The sequence below is a fragment of the Stegastes partitus genome, unplaced genomic scaffold (assembly GCF_000690725.1).
Source record: "Stegastes partitus isolate 25-593 unplaced genomic scaffold, Stegastes_partitus-1.0.2 Scaffold470, whole genome shotgun sequence".
NCBI classification, from domain to species: domain Eukaryota; kingdom Metazoa; phylum Chordata; class Actinopteri; family Pomacentridae; genus Stegastes; species Stegastes partitus.
In genome coordinates, this window is record NW_007578201.1 from 218,359 (window position 1) to 237,336 (window position 18,978).

Here is an 18,978-nt window from a genome sequence, read left to right on the forward strand (position 1 = left end):
TCCCAGTGACTGAGTTCACATTGACGGGCTGTTGATTCTCGCCGAATCCCAGCGCGTCGTGCTGAACGGCCACCTGAGCGGCACACCTGCCACCGAGCTGCACAGCCCCAGCGCCCCACTGCGCATGCGTCGCCCACTCAGCGGCTACACTGTCATGGCGGTGACGAGCTGAAGCTACCGGGGTAGATCAGGAAGCAAATGCAGCGCAGCTGGGTCAACGTTGTCATTTAACCAAGTGTGCGGAGTTTTCCCGGGGAGCACCGAGCGGACCTCCGTCCTTCGTCGACTTCCACCGGAGCTGGCGACGGACTCGCTCCGCTCCAGTTTGTGAGTTTTTGATTCCGCCAAGCGCGCTACCTGTCAAGTGTCTGGACTCAGTGACAATAGCAACTTCCAGAGCTGTACGGAGCTATTAAAGTCCCTGTAGCCCCGTTTACGTTTGTCCGAGCGGCGGAGAAAACAGGTAAAAGGGCGAACTCTGCCTCACCTGCGTCTCCCTTTGTTACCTGCAGCACACTTCTTGTGGGCTTTTAACAGCATTAATCCAGCCGTCTGCTATCAAGTTACGGAGCAGGGCAGAGGAGTAGTTCACAGCGGAGAGGAGCGGTGACATTTCCAGCCTCGCAGTGTCAACCACCAATACATTCTCTTTGCGCTTTTTCTTTTTTTTTGCCCACTTTCGAGGCTCAATTTTTGGATGGGGAGGAAAACGTCTTGCTTATGTGCCTGTAGACTGTCAACAACTCAGCGGAAGGGGAGATAGGTCCCTCTTTCTCCTCCGACATCGGCTCCACTGTCACCGTTGGAGGTGAACAGGTGCCTTACCTGTGAACGCCACCTGCCCCGTCCTTCCGTAGCAATGGCTAGCGAGGAGGCAGCGGGCGCCGCGCCGCCAGGTGATGGAAAGGACGGGAGAGCAGGCGCCATGGCGCTCAACCCCGGAGTGCCTATCAGGGGGATAAGGATGAAATTCGCCGTGCTTGCTGGCCTGGTGGAAGTTGGGGAAGTTTCCAACCGAGACATTGTGGAGACGGTGTTCAACCTGGTAAGCTGATTATGGGAGCTCAGGATAGGCCCTAGATAGCACTGTGGGACTGACTGTGGCATCTAAACGTTTGGAAAAAGTCTGACATCATCCACATTTGCATAAAAAGGCGTTGATGATCTCGCAGCAATTTGAGGAATACATTCTTTTGCACCAGTCCTATAGATGCTGACTTAGAGGAAGCACCCACATTGGAAACTCTAATGAGTCATTTCTACTTGACCTCTTTCTGGTTGCCCTTATTACCCTCATATCAAATGGCAATTGTTTTTGCAACAGTGATTGGGTTTCAGAAGTTTCAGTGCAGAAACCACTCTATTGCCCTTATCTAAGTTCATTTTGCCTAAGTTCATATGCTTTTTAAATGGTGTCTAATCGGGTCCCTAACATGTAATTATAAGTGTTAGATTAAACAAAAAGTGTCCTTTAGTTCATAATTGACTCTGACATGATGACTGATGGCAGAGAAGCTGCAGCAGCAAATCAGTCAGTCCTTGTGTGACATATCCAGGTCGGTCATAGTGGGTGCCTTATCTGTCTTGTTACCTGTTGGCCACCCTAAAGTACTTATCCAGCTTCGTCTGTCTGCACCGCTGATAGGCCTCGACTGCCAGAGGTATGACGTGACTTTACAGCGCCTGCAATGAGAATGAATGAAACTTACCGGTAACAAGGAAATCTAGCATGAAGGAGAGAGCATGCTCAACCAGAGTTTTCGCTGGTCAGGTGGGAGGAAGAGAGAGGGAGGAGAGGTGAAGGTGGAACCTGCAAAACTGCTTTGTCACTCTGGCAGCACAATGGAGTCCTTTTTGAAAGCAAGGCTCGTCGTCCATGTATGTAGTCATATCTGGTTTACTCCAACACCAACCCCCCACGGTGGAGGCAGGTGAATTGTAGTACAAACACCTGTCCTTATGTCACAAAGCTGTAGATCTGCTAAACACAAAGCTGTTCCATCATTTAACCTGAAAGCCAACCACACTGGGCTCCAGAGGCAAATAGGTGGATAAAGAAATAAATCAAAATATCAAATGAAAGTTATTTGTCCCATTTTGCTGTAGCTACGAAAGGACACAATGATTGTCAAACACAAACATTTGATTTAATATTACAAAATCTGTATTTTTATTCAAATGACTTCACTTGAAGTTTTTTTACATTATCCAACCAACAATCCACACGACAAGATATTTAGTTTTTCAGCGTATAGGCCAAAGATAAGCAGCATTTCCTTACATTAGATAAGCCGGAACCAGCAAATATTTATAATTTTTGCTCAAAAAATGATAAGCGATTATCAGAGTAGTTTTCTTTTAAGCAAAGATTAATTCACTGACTTAGCGTTTCCACTCTGGTGTTGACCTGTCACAGTGGAGGAGTTGAAACTTGAACTCTTTTGAACAGTATCTTATCGCCAAAATGATGCTTGTGAGCATGTCCGGCCAGAATCAGTGTCGTCTTTGTGAGCAGCTCATGTTTGTTAAAGCGATAGTTATTGTTTTTCCTAAGTCGAGTTGTTTGATAAAGATGTCTCATTTTTTGTGGCCTTGTCTGCACCGCAGGTCTGTTTGTTGCTATTATTAATTAGAGACAGACAGGCATGTGATTGCAAGTAGGAGCTTCAGACTTGTGAAGCAGTAAACGTGAAAGCAATATCACAAGGAAGTATTATTTCAGTTGCACAGTCTAAAGCGAGAAAGCAGCCAATAAGTTGATACACTGTGTTTTGATTAAAGCGGAAAAGTCATTATTGCACAAATATAATCTGTAGAGCTGGTTATACAATCATCCAGGTGTACGGTGTGATTTGACAGAAATATCTGATTGCTGCTCTGTTGTCCCAGGGACTCCATTTTTAGTGTGGTCAGCATCATTTTAGGGCTTTGAGAGATGGTGCTACGCATTTCATTATGACCGCCACACTCTGCACACTTTCCCTCATGCCCTCCACATCCTCTGCTCACCCTCCCGGTAGGTGATTTACCACACATGCCAGAGTCTTTGGTAGCATCGCATTCGCTGCCTCCTCTCCTCTCTGCTCAAGTCCTTCACTGCATTTGGTTAAATGCAACACGGTTTCCTCAAGAGGATTATCTCTGTGTGTCGCAAGTCATTGCTGCAGTGGTTGTGATGACTTGTGACACATGTGCTGGGGTTAGAGACATCAGCATTCACTTGTTTTAAAAAATCAGCTCATGTTCTGCCTTTGTTTTTGCCCGGAGTCAGGAATTTGCTAAATAGGGAAGAAGAGTGTCTCTCAGATAGTCAAAGTAGGGTACCTCACCACTCTGTAGGTTTTACACTTTCCTCTCTCTCTCTACATTTACTCCACGCTAGCTGGATACAAGCTATCATGCTGTAAAGCTGTCAGTGATAATGATAGTGAAAGTGAAGATGAGAGAACCACACAGTGAGGACATCAGCTCCTTTCATGCTTTGTCTTTATGATAAGTAACTGTTCATACCTAATCTGGTGTCCATGAATGTGTATTTTCTAATTAAAAACATGCTTATATGTCTGTGTGGAGGAGGATACCAAGCATGCAGCCACATGCAAAGTGTAGTTAGACACTTTCTCATATTGTGCTGCTGAAAAACATTACCTTGTCATGGATCATTGGATTGTACCTGTCTTGCATGGCTTAACAGTCTGTTTGTTTAATGCAGAGCCAGTGCACTAGAGGGAATCAATTTCACACCATGTACATTTTTACATTTATTTTTCTTGCATCAAAACCAAGTCTAGCAGTGTTCCATTTGAAGGTTTTCCATTGGCTGAATCAAATCGACTACAGGGTTGTGCACAACATCACAGGAGCAATGTGGGGAAAGGTAGATTTTAACTTTACTGGGATTATTCTGTCAATAGCTTGTAGTTGTTTACTATTAAAGCCCCTACATGCCTGTAATTGTCCATCCATACAGGTGTTTTCACTTAGGTTGCCCGATTAGACCTTTTTTTTTCCATGTCTGTGTGATCATGTCTACAGCACAGCCTCGCTTACCTTTAACCTTTGTAGAGTACAGTAATTGAACACACATGCACAGTTTAATTGGCATTTGCCACAGTTTAACAGTACACCATTAAATAAAAGCAATATTCTACCAAACCTTAACATAAGACTTCATAGGTTTGGCCATAAAACGATTTTGACTCATCTTTCTACCTTTTAGCTTTTAAAACCATCATATTTTTCACACTGAATCAAATGATTAATAATGAGGCTACTGCCAATTCTGTTGAAAATCAGTGCTACTCATAGTGCTCTGGCTTCACACTGTGCCCTACTTTGCCATTGTTTAGTTTTTGTCTACAAAAACCTCATGTTCAGATAAATCTGATCAACTTTCAATCCGCAAGATCACAACAACAGATTATACATTATATTCCTTGCCTGGCACAAAGTGACTGGTGAGCACAGTTTAACAAACCACAGAAGCCACTGGAGACCTGTGTCTGGCTTCCTGTTACTTGTTAAGTCCAATGGTCACCGGTGTTTTAGCCATGTGCCAACTCTTGAGGAAAATATCTGGGTCTTTTGGGCTTTGGTAAATGTTTGACTCCTTGTAGCATTCACTAGTTTTGTCCATTTTTTAAAAGAAAAGCAGCGTATGTTCAGGTTATGTGAGCCCCTGTACTGTACGCTGCTACCCACAGTTTTACAGGAAGCGGCATTGTTTTGTTTTTGTTTTGCTCTGTGTAACTGAAACAATATGGTGAAAGCTGCAGGGAGCTGCAGATTGGGGTGTCAATTCTCACTTGGGCTGTCTGCAGCAAACAATACTGACTGATGCAACCGTCTGCTGATGTGATTTTCGGCTGACACTGAGACCAGTTGTGCCACTGAACAGTGAGCAGACCATATTGAAAGTATGCGTTTGTGCCAAGACAAGGCTGTTGATTTATTACATGATAAAACATAATGGATAAACAAAGATTTCCCCCCATGCAATATCAGTGGTCCCTCTACAAAGTTTATGGTCTTGTTTCAAGGCACCTCAGAGGGTGTAATGACTGTTAAAACATCAACACATACCAAAGAAACAGAGGCACATTAAGGCCCTTATGATAATCCTGTAACTATGGAGTGATAATATAGGAAATTAGAATATGTGGCACATCTCTGCCGTACACAGACTGGGACGGAGAATCTTCTAGGACCGACCAGTGTAACTCTCTGTGAGGAAGAGCTGGCCTGAGCCAGGCTCACTCAGTTCAGTGACACAGGAGATGGACGAATTTCTGGTGTGGAATGTATCTTTGGCTTTACCTGAATGCAAGGTCAGAGAGCTGATTACTAGCTTTATGGACAGCTGTGGAGCCCAAAGCTATATCTGTACACATGCTTGTCATCATTCACACACTAGTTTTTGTTTCTTTTGACAAATCTAAAGTATTACATTAAAGCATTTTTTGTTTATTGTGTAGATAACTGGAGAATGGAGGACTGTAACAAAAAGTTTTTTTTATTTGTGGTTCTTAAAATTCAGTCCATGCCTGAGTGCCTCATGAATCAAAGGAATTCTGTTATATTCCTGAAAACCACAATTGTGTAATTATTAACAGGAAACTTCAGTTTTATGCCTGAAATAGTTTTGGACGAGCACGCTTCATATTTTTTTAAATTTCAAACTTTAGATTAGGTCGCCTCATATGCCAGAATGCAATTTATTAAATCCATATTAGACTCTAGCTATAGCTTAAAAGTCATCTTATGTTTCAGGTGTTTAAATATTTCATACCTGTGTTTGGTTTCCTTTGTAAGGTGCAAAGGGAGGAAGAGCAGACGCCTTTGTTTTGCTCTAAATTTCCAGCTCTCTGCACTTCTACTGGTACAGAAAGAGTCAAATCAGATTTATCGAGTTTGTTCAGTGTTATTTTAAGGTGTCATGCTTCGTCTTTGTGTGCCTGAGCATGTGCACTATCTGTTTGATAGTGAATCGTTGCCCACTTTATCATCTGTTGTTCTGAAGATGACACAGAGGATCCTCCTTTGAGATAGTCTGTCATAAATGAAATTAATTGTTCTCAACTGCATCTTCCCTGTGTTTCTTTAAATAGTCTACTTGGTACCTTTCTCACTCACCATCGCAGGAAAGAATCATAAAAAAAACTTAGTTGTGCTCTGGAATTTATAATGTATCAGGCTTTAAAATCGTGAAATTGATTTTAGTAGCTTTATCTTTAGTATCAGCAGATGTAGATCTTTTGCTCTAGATACTAAGGATGGCTGCAGTTAAATAAAGCCCAGGGCATCAGACAAAGTTAAATAGAACCTTTTATATCATTTTTGAAGACCTTTAAATCTTTAAAAAAACATTATCACCCAAGTGTGTGTGAGTGATTGTAAATGTAGCAGTTAAATATGTGGCTCATTACAGCAATGATCACAGCAATTTGAGTTATGACAGGCAGCTCCTTTCTAAATTCCTGCCTATGTGCATATGATGCAGACAGGAATGCAACACACACAAACTCCCCTTTCTGCTGCACACAATCCAGCACAAGTGCCAGAGGAGTGAGGGCGATCCTTGTTCTCTCTCCAGGCGTGCTTTGCCCTCTCTGGCAGCAACAAAGAGCCCTCTAATCTGACACATGAATGAAATCCTATCTGCTTCTCTCTGTTATCTGTCGCATCAGCCCAATTTCACGGTCACACCTTTTTCCTCCCTCTCCGCCGTAGCTGAAAGCGGTTTGAAGCACTTGAGGACGGTTGTCTAAACAAGCGCGACCCGAGTCTGTTTATAGTCCTGAGTGCATGAGTTGTTTTATTTTCAACATTAGATTCGATGCTTGTTGTGCCCGTAAGTGAAATCGTTATCTCCCTAAACAAGAACAGCGCATTTTTGTGGCCATTACACCATTTCTGCTGTAACGTCTTTTTTTTTTTTTTGACATTTATAGCAGTGAAATCAGCACAGTGAGCATCTTGAGGGTGAACGCTCAGGTTTGGCTGGCCGGCTGGAGCTTTAGGTGTAATTGCTTCTAAGAGGCCCAAACTCAAATGTCTGTTTTCTGCTTACCTGTATCGTGTGTGTGTCATTGTTTAGCCCTCGAGCAAATCAGATAATGCACCCATCATGCCTCGTCGGCTGCTGTGTGTTGACAAACAGGCAGATGGCCTCAGGATTTAACGATGTTTGAAAGAGATGTGTGTCAGCTAAGAGACTGTCATGTCTTGCATAACACAATTTTAGAGGTAGTTATATGTGCAAGCGTGAGTATTTCATGACTTTGTAGCTGTATGACATATACAATGATATTTTATCTTATTTAACGGAATAATTGTGAGCATTGCTACGACTGCTGACATCACGGTATGTCTGTTTGCACATCTTTCGACAGAGTGGTTGTCAAAACTTGTTCCATATGGCAATTTAGTGCTTAACTACCCCAAGAGTTTATTTATTTATTTATTTATCGTCTTTTCCTCCTGTTAGTTCTAAGACATATGGACAAGCCGGTTGTTACATTATAAAGGTTGTGCTGTTGCAGCATTGTGATACACTGCACGAACAATCAGTTTGCTTCATTGTTTATACACGTTCCAGTCCGGCGAGCACAATTCTAATTATTAATTTGCTTGAATTTTGTGAACCTATTTGCGAACTAATTGGTTTGTGTGCACAATTAGTAAATGTGTGAGGAGAATAAATTTTCCACCAGACATGACGCTTTTTTTATGTGAAGTTGTGAACACATGGTAGACAAAAATCACATCTGCTGTTTAATTGAAAGTTGGTTTCAAAGCTGTCGGAATAAATCCTTATTACCGCCAGGGGATGAAAGTTTGTGAAAAGGTACATCTTGTGGTATTTTGTTGTTTTTAAATTAGTGGCTCTGTGTCCCTCTTTCTAGCTTTCAAACAAACTGATAAATTGCTAGTTCTTTGGTGAGCGGTTTCCCTTTACAAATAGCAGATGCTATTCTCCACTCAAACTATTTCAATTTAAGTTTGCTTTTCAGCACGGTTTTGTGCTGAGGGTTTAGTGCAAGTTTAACTAGTCCTCAATCATTCCTCTACAACTGCGGCAGTGACTGTGGCTGTTTTTAGGAAACGGGGCCATAGTGTAGTCTACTCTTGGCCTACATCCCTTCTCTTATTGTTTCTTCTATAAACAGTGCCAGCTCACAAAGGCATTTTGTGAGAATGCTACTGGTTCTGTTGGAGGAAGCTGGGAACAGGAACTGTTGGTTGAGACTCTCAAAAACCAACAAGCTGATAATTAAACTGTGCCCCAGAGTCAGCCACAGGGGCAATTACACTGTCTTGTATTTTTTATGTAGACTAATGCTTTACCATTCACTGAATAGCTAGGGCCAGTTCACCCAAATTACATTTTTTTAATTTACCTCCGGTGCTATTCTATTTTAGGGGCTTCTTGCTACTCGTTTGCACTCATCATTCTGATGACGATAGCTTTGTTTTTACACGCTTTATGACCAGCACAGTGGTTGTGACATATTTTCAGCAGAAAGTTTTTAGTTGGTATTCTTAATGTGCGATGATTAGGAGATATTACATTCATAGATCATCCAGACCTGCAGTTTGTGCTGAATGTTTCAGTACAAAACCCTGTAGATTTCCCAGCATAGCTTGGTATGTTTTGTTGTTGATGCTTAGTAGTTACTACTTCTTGAAAATGACCAAACCCTAGATATATGTTGCCTTTGTAGTCACTGCTAAGCACAGCACTATTGAATTGCATGATTTCATCTATGACCTTGGTCCATTGAAGGTCAGCAATTGTCAAAACATAACATTCACTCTATAGGACATGCATCCACCTAATCATCTAGAAGTGTTTTAAATTCCCACTGCCTAATGCTTTACACACTACTACCACCTTAATGTGCTAGCGTGCTATCTAAATTGACACGAGGGAGCTCCACAGCAAAGCTTGTGGCTCAACAGGAAGCAGTATTAGCCTCCTGGCCTGCTATCTTCTTTTCACAGTAGGAGGTGTTCTGATACATGTATGCTAATATTTCTTGCCTGCTAGCAAAATTTCAGTGCTCCATGCTGAGAAAGGGTGTGAATATTAAAACACAACACAAAATGCTGCTCTTTGTCAAAAAATACTACGTTGCCGCCTTAAGCTGCTGCCCCACCTTAGTCCCTGTGGTGACAATTATTCACGGGAAAAAAAATATGATTGTGAAATGAGATCACTCTACATTGACTGGTTTAGTGCCTAAATGCCAGCTTGTGTTTTTCCTCTCTACCCTTTGCCGTCTTCTTCCCGTTTCCATGTTGGCAGTTATTTAATTAGTAGTTTCTAAACCTGATGAACAAGAGATCATGAAGATGTACCCTCTTTGGAGGTCTGTCTGTGGTAGAATTGGGGATCTGGCAAATGGCCCACTCTCTTTGCATGATGCAGCGTGGCCTGAAAATGTGTGCTTTTATTTACAGCGTAACTACATTAAGTGGCAACAATTACTTTTCAATATGAGTCACAAGAGATTTATGCTAGACTTTCTCACAGCGTAAGGCTCGATGCCAGACCTTTCTAGACTACTGTACACTTTGCTCACATTAATTGAATTGCGTTGGAAATGAGTATATTTGAGAGCACATTTAACAATATGACACTTTTTGCAGTTAGCTTCTACCAGTGCACTATCACAAGTACATTTACCGTTCTATCAAGTTGATTCTACTGGCTCATGTGAAGTCAGCAGTGTGTTTTCAGCTCTGTGCTTGGGAGAGGACACTGGGCATAAAGAAGCTGAAGTGATTCTTGTTTTTGCAATGTTACGGCCTGGCTGAAGATCAGAGAAGGTCGACACAGCTATGATTACTGACCTGACACTTTGTTTAGACTGTTATGTGCAGTAGGTTTTACAGAGCTACGGAGCAGACGGATTAATTGCCACCGATGTTGGCCATGTTCTCAACTTCATGATTTCATGCTTAGGTGCTGATGATAGTAATGACATTTAGCTGTGCTTCTCTTCAAACCCGTTGTTTGTGTAAGAGCACAGTTTCTGAGTACTGACGTAATGGTGGTTATTTAGGAGTTTTGGTTGTAGCCCAGCCAGTGTTATGTTCCTCGGGTTGGTTACGTACTTTTACCCTTCTTAAGGGATCATCTGCTTATTTCTAGCCTTTAATTATCTGGAAATTTAGTTGATCATATTACTGTGTAAATTATCCGTGTAATGCGTGTATGATTAACCTGGTGGGTTGAAATTGGGTTATGCTGAAGTAAGACTCTGCACCTTTTTAACTACAATCATGCATGTTGGCTATACCTAATCCAATGATTTTTTTTTGTTTTGGGGGGGGCGGGCTTTTTGCTTTTATTCAACAGAACAGTGTAGAGCGACAGGTAATGAAGGGGAGAGAGCAGGGTAGCAACATGCAGTGGATGGTCCAGCCAGCTGGGAATCGAGCCAGAGATCTGCTGCTCAGGTCATATGCGCCCATATGGTTATACCCCTTAACCACTTGGCTATCGGCTATGTTGTCTGAGTGGTAGAGATAGAACAGGGCCTACAGATTGATGGCTTACATTAAGTGTTCGTAGAAGTTCCTGGACCAGATTTAGCCTGAAATTTTCTTCTAACGTGCTACATCCAAACTTTTGGGTGTGTTTCAAACCTGTAATGTAGATATAAGAATGGAAATTTGAAGCCCAGAAAACTATTACTGCCCGGGCTGTGCACTGTGCGTGCATTTCACTAGTGTCTCCTCTGCACGCCTAAGCTCCTCAGCAAGCATGTGAGAGGGAGATACAAAGACGAGACGCAAGGATGGGGAGGCTGCATTGACCAAATGGGACATCTTCAGTCTCAAAGCATCATTTTTAAGAGAATGCAACTACTCAGAATCTCTAGAGTCAAATGTGTAAAAGTCAGCTATGAAATGTGTTCCTCGAAGTCGCAGTAAATAAAAACACCTGATAGAAATAATGAAAACAGACATTTTTTTGTATTCCTAAATCAACAGAACAGATATAAGAGGAGTGAAAACCCCCCCAAAAAATATTCTGAATAAATATAATAAATACTTTGTAAAAGACTACCTGATGAGTCACGCTTGTGTCCGTTTCAGGCTCAGGCTGAAGGATGATGCAACTATGTGCCTCTACTGGACTGTAGTCGAATATTTTTGGATTGGCAAAAGGAAGAAAAGAAGTAGAAAAAGCCTAGAATTGTGAAGGGGAAAAAATAAATATAGCTGCAAAGAATGTTTTTAAAATGTATTCATGATCCAGATTTTATTATTATATTTTTGGCATTTTTGCCTTTATTAGGTACACTGGAGAGAGACTGGAAATGTGGGAATAGAGAGCAGGGGATTGACGGGCAGTAAAGGTCCGGGCTGGCTGGGAGTTGAACTGGGGACTCGCTGCTTGAAGGCATTTGTGCTCATGTGACATGCACCCTAACTACTTGGCTGTTAGGTCACCCATGATTCAAGTTATTGTGTTTTATGAATAAACAATGATAAACTTTGGAGATGCTGCTGGTAATGCTGGTTTCTAAGGGTATATTGCCCACTGTATTCAAAACTGATTTTAGTAGAGTAGAGCTGCTATTTTCCTGTTCCACCAGATCAGCTCTTATCAGGAAAGATAATATTATAGAGGGATGTTGCTCTGCACTAAACGCTGCATAGAAAATTCTCGTTTCCTCCCTCAAAGCAGAAGCCTCCTCTGTCCTCTGATCGAATCCTTGATGATAGTGGAGGAAGATCGAGTGAGAATGAGAGGAAGCTTAAATTGCTCAATGCAGTATGTTTCTGAGTATGCATACTCCATTTCTTTAAATCAAACACAAATTAAATGTTCGTGTTATGGTGTACAAATGATGACAGAGTTGTATTGTCTGTGAATTGCTGTGAGAAACAGCATTTCTGAGACACTAGCACTATGTAGACATTTGTTGTCTATCTGTATTGCAGGGCTATGGCGAAGTTTGAATGTTTTTCATAGGGGGTCAACATGTTGGCTTTCACATTTCATAGCTTAACATGTCTACCTAATAAACGGATCAAACTCAGTGTCTGAATTATTCACATAGTTTGAGTTGCACCAAACTAATGTATGAATTCCATTATCAGACAGGTAATAATATTACCCCAAATGAGCACGCATAACATAGCTGTATCCTCTCTGCACTGCAGAGAACTGGCCTTTGGCCGAACCGGACTGCAGATCCCCAGATGTTTCCTCTGCCTCAACCTGCTCAACGCTCTGCGTCAACATCTCATCCGTTGCCAGTGGAGGTTCAGATAGAGATGTAGCCCATGAATTAAAAACTGCAGAATCAGATGTAACTGCATTTACTGTGCTAAAAACTTCAAGTTTTGTCTCAGCAAGTTGGAGGTTTTTACATTCTGAGCTGATGTAATATCCTTCTTCTCTAAGTTGCAGTGAGTCAGAGCTGCAGCTTCCTCAGCTGTTGTTTATATTACATGGATGCACATGTTGTGTTGTATTGTAGTCAGTTTTTTGCATTGTTTTTTCATAAACCAAACACTGAAATATCTTTGCTTTTAACCCATAACTATCAGCTACAGTTGAAACCAAAAGTTTACATACACTGTATAAAAAGACACATAACCTTTCTTTTTTTCTCACTGTCTGACATTAAATGTGTCTAAACGCTTCCTGTTTACTGTTTAAGGTCAGTCAGGGTTACCAAAATTATGTCTATTTGCTAAACACCAGAATAATGAGAGAGAGATTTTGTTTTTTAGAGAATTTTTCTGTTACTTTCCTCAAAGTCAGAAATTTACATACATTTCCTTTAAACTGTATGACTTTGGGTTTCCTTCCACAAGCTTCTCACAGTAGTTTGATAGAGTTTTGGCCCATTCCTCCTGACAGAACTGGTGGAACTGAGTCAGGTTTGTTGGACGCCTTGCTCCACACACCTTTTCAGCTCTGCCCACAAATTTTCTATGGGCTTGAGATCAGGGCTTTGTGATGACCACTCCAAAACACTGCCTTTGTTGTCCTGAAGCCACTTCTAATGTTCTGATGTTTAGTTCTCATGGCTAAAGCTAAACTTAAGCTTGGTCATGCAACACTGTTGGGAGTTGTATCTTCTCAGAAAATACAAACGATGAAAAGTTTGTTGTAGCTCTCCTCTTCCGCCTGCAGTTAACTGTGGTTTTAGTCATGAATATGCATTGTAGGGAAATACAATGTAAATCGTGTCTCTGTGTTAAACTCATCTATACTGTAATTGACAAGATTTTCTTCTGCTGCCAGAAAGAGTCTGTAAATATTACCATGACGACAAGCTATCCAAATAAACTGCTCAATGGTCCATGACTTTAACCCCAACATTTTACTTTCTTTTCTCCTTTAGCTCAAATTGCATTTTTATTTTTATTTTTTGATACAGTTGTCAAGAGTACTCAATAGAAGCTATTCTTACAACTGGATGGGTGTACTAGTATTTCTTTATTTTTTGAAGCATGTTTATTTAATTACAAATACAAGGTTGGATTGCTGTTGAGAAAAGATTTCTTTTTTTGGTTAGATTTCCTGGACGTACCAGGCTCAGCTTCAGGAGGAGGAGGAGGATAAAAAAAGGGTGTGGAAGGTGTAGTGCGCATAGTCTAAATGAATGAACTTGTAGGGTGAGATGAAGGCCATGCGGTCCAGATATCTGACCATCTGCCAGAACCACAGAGTAGGCATTTTTGCATTTCTTTGCAAAGCAGCAGTTCACTTTCCCTCCACTTTGTTACTGGAGGAGAAATAAATGTTAACATCTAGGTTTACCACCTTCAGAGAAAATATAGATGTGTTTAAATAAATGATAACTACAAAATTGCTGTTTTCACTTATAGTAATTAACAAGGTTTTTCTTAATTGGATGAGTCATTCATCTGGGATACTTTAGAATGTTGTTACATTCAGTAATATACTGTAATGTGTTCTGACTATCTTGGTAAAGGTGTTACACATGATCTGTGAGGTTTGTTTGTGTGTCGTACATGTTTCTTCCTGTACCTTGATGTGATCTGCATGGCTGATGGAACTACTGTGTTTATTAGCAGTGTTTATAAGGTTGCATATTAAATGCATTCTATTACATTTAAGCGCAGCACTTACTGCTTAGGCAGATATAGAACATTCTGTTAAAATGTTTTTAAAATGTACATTTATTTGGATTTTTTCTCCTAATTTTTGCTGACTAATTTAGTCTCCTTGTGCAGCAGACAGCAGGCAGAGATAAAGCTCATCTTCAGTGAAGGCTGTGAGTAACATGTAGGGAAGGGAACAGCTGTTTGTTGAGGCTGTCTCTGATTAAAACTGCAAACTTCCCCAAGAGAAGGTTTATCATTTGCATTTAACTATATGTTTAATCACATCCAGTTATTAGTGTCAAAGACATCAAAACTCATTGGCATCATGAGAAACCATGAAGCAGGATATTTGATGTGAAAGTATTAAACACGACAGATTTTGTTTTTTGTTCAGATCCCATATACACTGACCTCTCCACATTCCAAAAAATAAAAAAGATAAAGGCATGGATGCATCATCATAAGTATGAATGTTTTACCTGAAGTCTGTATTCTTTGAAATGATACAATAACATGATAGTAAATGCTACCAAAGTTGAAAGTAATTAACTCATAAGTGGACCCAAAATTATTCACTTTATGATCACGCTGAGCTGAAAAGCAAAAAACCTTCACATTTTTAGAAGATTAACCAACACTTGATTATACTTTCCATTTATGAGTATGTTGTCAAGGTATGACAACACACAAAATTCAATGTTTCAGAATGAACCATGCTTTTGGAGTCACAGTTCAGTGCAATTTCAGCACAGCAGAGAAAACAAACAAAAAAAAAATCAAAACGTTTTTTCCCCGGGAATCAAAAAAATGAAAAGTATTCAGAATATCGAATATCTCATAGTTCTTAATGTAACAGTTAAGGCACTCAAATTCTGCATACTGCCAATAAGAAAAAAACGCTGAGCTGTTCACTCTCATGTGTAAAATAAATCAAAGAAAAAAAGCCCCTTAAGACACGTCCACCATATTAATCATTAACTTAAAATCACCATTTAAGCCAGCAGTGCAATTTCAGTAACACTGCTTTTGTCTGCTTTTGTAATCACTGAGAGCTGAACTATCTGTCTAAAAAAATTTTATTTGAATTGTATTTGGAGCAAAGATGCATGGTGGCCAGTCGATGAACCTGTACACTGAGCAGACAAGTGACTGATTATTACTCAGTAGTAAGAGAGGACAAATCTTACTCATTTAATAAAACTTGAATAGTGTTTGCCAAGTTTATCAAGCTAACCCTGCTATCACACCGTAACTGATGGACGACTGCTGTCCTGCCAGAATGTTCCAGGCGGAGCATGTGCTCTAACATTCTTGTTGTGGGAGCGCAAATATGTCCACATAGTGGACTTGATGGTAACTGTTTGGCTCACAGTGAATGTGAATGTGATTTTACTCATCCTGCCTTCATCCACATCAAACACACATCCGTGATTTTTTTTATGTCAAAAGAATAATGCAGTAACCCGTAAAAAGTGACTGTCGAGACATCAAGCGCTGCCATCAAACATCTACATGACCATCAGACAGGCAGCACCTGCTCACCAACCGCTGAACGTAAATGTTAAAGGGTCGAGTGTGTTCATGCTGGTACATCACTGGGGTTATCAATTTGGCATCCTGCATCACAGATGTTTCACTGAGTCATGCCTAAGTCATCAAGGTTCAGCAGCTAGCTTTGCTGTCCCAGAGGCAACAATCTGGAAATCTGAAACATCCAAAGACATCATCGTAGCGCTCTGTCTGTCTCGCTTCTCTCTAAAAGTCAGGCTGGAGTTTTTGGATGTTAGGTCTGCAAATAGCATAAACTTTACTGCTGCTCAATCAGATACCATATACCAATACACAGATTACTGTATACATTATTGGGGCACAGTATTGGTCAGTCCCTTTTTAATATAAAACTAACATTATATATATATTAAAATTTTTTTTAAAAAAAATCAACATTCTTGAGCTAGTTAGCCATAAACCTCATTTTGGTCAAAGAGACTGCTTAAAACAGTTTACTGAGATTTAAATGCACTTAACTCAGGGCCGTTTTCAGGAGCAGTCTTTGTTGACCAGAACTTTAGGATAGGCAGAGAAAACTACAGGAAGCCTGTTAAAGTGGAACTACAGTGTTGGGCAGTGGGAACATTTTTGGTGGGGGGGCGCAGTCTGCAAATGACCTTTTTTTTTAAAAATCAAAAATTAGAATATGAGTAACATCAGATGCAACTATTATCAGGAATACAAATTGTCTACCGTTGGGGGATATTCTAATCATAATAATCTAATTTAATATTATTAAGACTTAACAGAAGTAAATTTCAAAACCATTCATCAAACTTTCATCAATATTTACAGGATCTGTACAAACTCAAAACACCCAACATACATAATGAAGAAAAAAAAAAACACTGTTCAGGGCTCCAGACTAACTTTTCACTGGTAGCACCAGTAATGACCCACTTTCTCATTTTGTTGCACCTCCCATCTGGTCAAAGGCAAAACGTGTGACTTGCTGAACATTTTCTTACTGAGAGACGCTGCGGTTTACTGATGCTCCCTGAACGCCCCACATAGCAGGCTGTGGTAGATGCTGCTTGGTGGCTGTGGTGTGCCCTGTGACCAAAAATGACTTCAAAAATAATAAACTTGGACGTTCTCGTGTCAGATTTGTCCGAGGTTAAACCGAGTTACATGTATTCTACACGCGGTCTCGTCTATGAACCGTCTTTTCTCCATTGGCAGCAGGCCAATGCATTAAGCCGTCACGACAGTAGCTGTCATCTAGTAGCAGAGGAGGGGAAAGGCCGTGTGACGGTGTCAGAAAGCGCAGTCGTAAGAACGTCAAAGGACAGTTTTGATATCCAACCACAGAAGACAAAAGCAAATAAAGAAAAATTATTTGGCTTACAGCTAAAGTGGGAGGGTCCGGGACGCACTGAGCTGCGCCCCGTGAGAAAATCTGCAGCTGCCAATCAGAGCCTGGGCCAAGGTCACATGATCACGAAAAGTTTTCAGAGCTACATACACATTCATTTGGCTGGCGCCCTGCATCCAGGAAGTGTAGAATTAGTAAACACGCAGTAAAGACTAATGTTAAATCTGTTAATAATACAAATATTGTTAATATAGCAAGAAAATATGAACGTTATTATTAATTTTATTATTATTTTGTTATAAATTATTCAAATTAAGTTCTACGTTTGAGAACTACTTTTTATCTGGTCATTAGTAGTCGCCCCTGTGCCCTGTATTAACCAGCGGCACTGGTGTTGGGATGTGCTGCAGAGTGCAGGAAACTTCCTGATTTGCCATCAAGGACAAAGACGACACAGAAAGAAACCTTGCCATATATTTTTCAGCAGATAAGAGTCGGTATTTTGTGCTTATGTATACTATTGGTGTGGTTTTCTCTGCAAGCATTACTTTTGTGAAATACTAGATTAATTCCCCCCAAAACATTTGTGATGTGTCCATTCAGACACGAAATACAACACACCTACAACCCTCCTCTGAAAAGTTGACAAGTCCTGATTAATCACATTTACTAATTAGTGCATTTAGTAACGAGCTACTTTCTATTAGTAAAACAACCTTGAAAGTGAAGGATTTTTCAACTTTATTATCCTCCTGATAATTTGACTAATGTCAAAGTCACCAGTTTATTAATGCTTACTATTTTTTGACCTGGATTTATTTATTTTCTTTTTTACACATCTTGTTCGCTTCATTGCAAATTCTATCCCGAACTACAGATAAATGGCAAAACAGAAATAATGTGGTTCATGGCCCATTCTTTGCATTTACTATGAAGCTTCATACATGCATCTTTCATGTAAAGAAGACGGCAGCAGGACACAGCAAGCGGTCTAGAGTTACGCCTGTCCTGAGCCATCGTTCCCTGTGACTTTTAGTTGTCATTGTATGACCTTGTACCACAGTGTGCAGACTTCTTAGATCAGCAGGTTATTGGTTTCACATTGAGAAGCTTATACTATTGACCTTAACTTGTCCTCCTTATCAGTGTGCCCGTGCCCACGAGGTATTTCAGCCACTGCAAGAAATGATTATACCCATACAGTTTGCAGTAAAGCTCAATATACCCTCTAGCCTAGCTAAAATGTATTTTCACCACTTTAGAGACAAAACAGTGATGTTTTTCTTGTGCAGCCCTTTGTAGCACTTGTGTTTTGTGTTTTATCTGCATGTGCATGGGAATGTACATGGGTATTGTGTGATGATGCTTTGTGATCCACCAGTCACAAACTGTCCCTTTAAACCAGGGGTGGGCAATCCTGGTCCCTGAGGGCCACAATCCTGCATATTTTAGAAGTTTCCTTCTTCCAACACACCTGATTCAAATGATCAGGATCGTTATCAGGCTTCTGCAGAGCTTGATGAGCTGATCATTTGAATCAGGTGTGTTGGAAGAAGGAAACATCTAAAATATGCAGGATTGTGGCCCTCAAGGACCAGGATTGCCCACCCCTGCTTTAAACTGTGTTCAAACCCACAGGACAAAATTTATGAAATAAAATAAAAGTTTGCAATTTTAGTGTAGATCCCAAAGATTTTAAAGGTTCCAAATTTGTCAAAATATATGTGGAAACATTTCTATACAATTGATTGCACATTCATGAATACAAAGTCTTTGAATCTAAAAAAGACAGTATGTAAATTCCTGGCAGAGAAATTGAGTGTAGAAATATGAATCTGCTATCAAAGAAGTGAAAAGTGTGATTTATATTGTTTGATTTCTTCTCTCATCGTGAATGTTAAATATATGTAATGAAGAGACGAGGGCAAGAAGTGTTAGTCAAAAGACCCCGCCATGAATTCTGGTCCAATTTAGTTTGTTGTGGAATGTAAACAAAACTGTTTGTTTACAAT

General features: G+C 40.4%; 1 protein-coding gene across 3 annotated transcripts in view; it reads left to right on the forward strand.

The window, feature by feature from the left end:
• Window positions 1–857: 857 nt before the first annotated feature.
• lrba (LPS-responsive vesicle trafficking, beach and anchor containing) overlaps window positions 858–18,978 on the forward strand; it is a 190,040-nt gene continuing 171,919 nt past the window's right edge. For all 3 annotated transcript variants that reach the window (XM_008286789.1, XM_008286792.1, XM_008286791.1), the window contains exon 1: window positions 858–1,045. In XM_008286789.1, coding sequence (XP_008285011.1) covers window positions 860–1,045 — 186 coding nt within the window. In that variant the 5' untranslated portion in view covers window positions 858–859. The remainder of the gene's footprint in view (window positions 1,046–18,978) is intronic.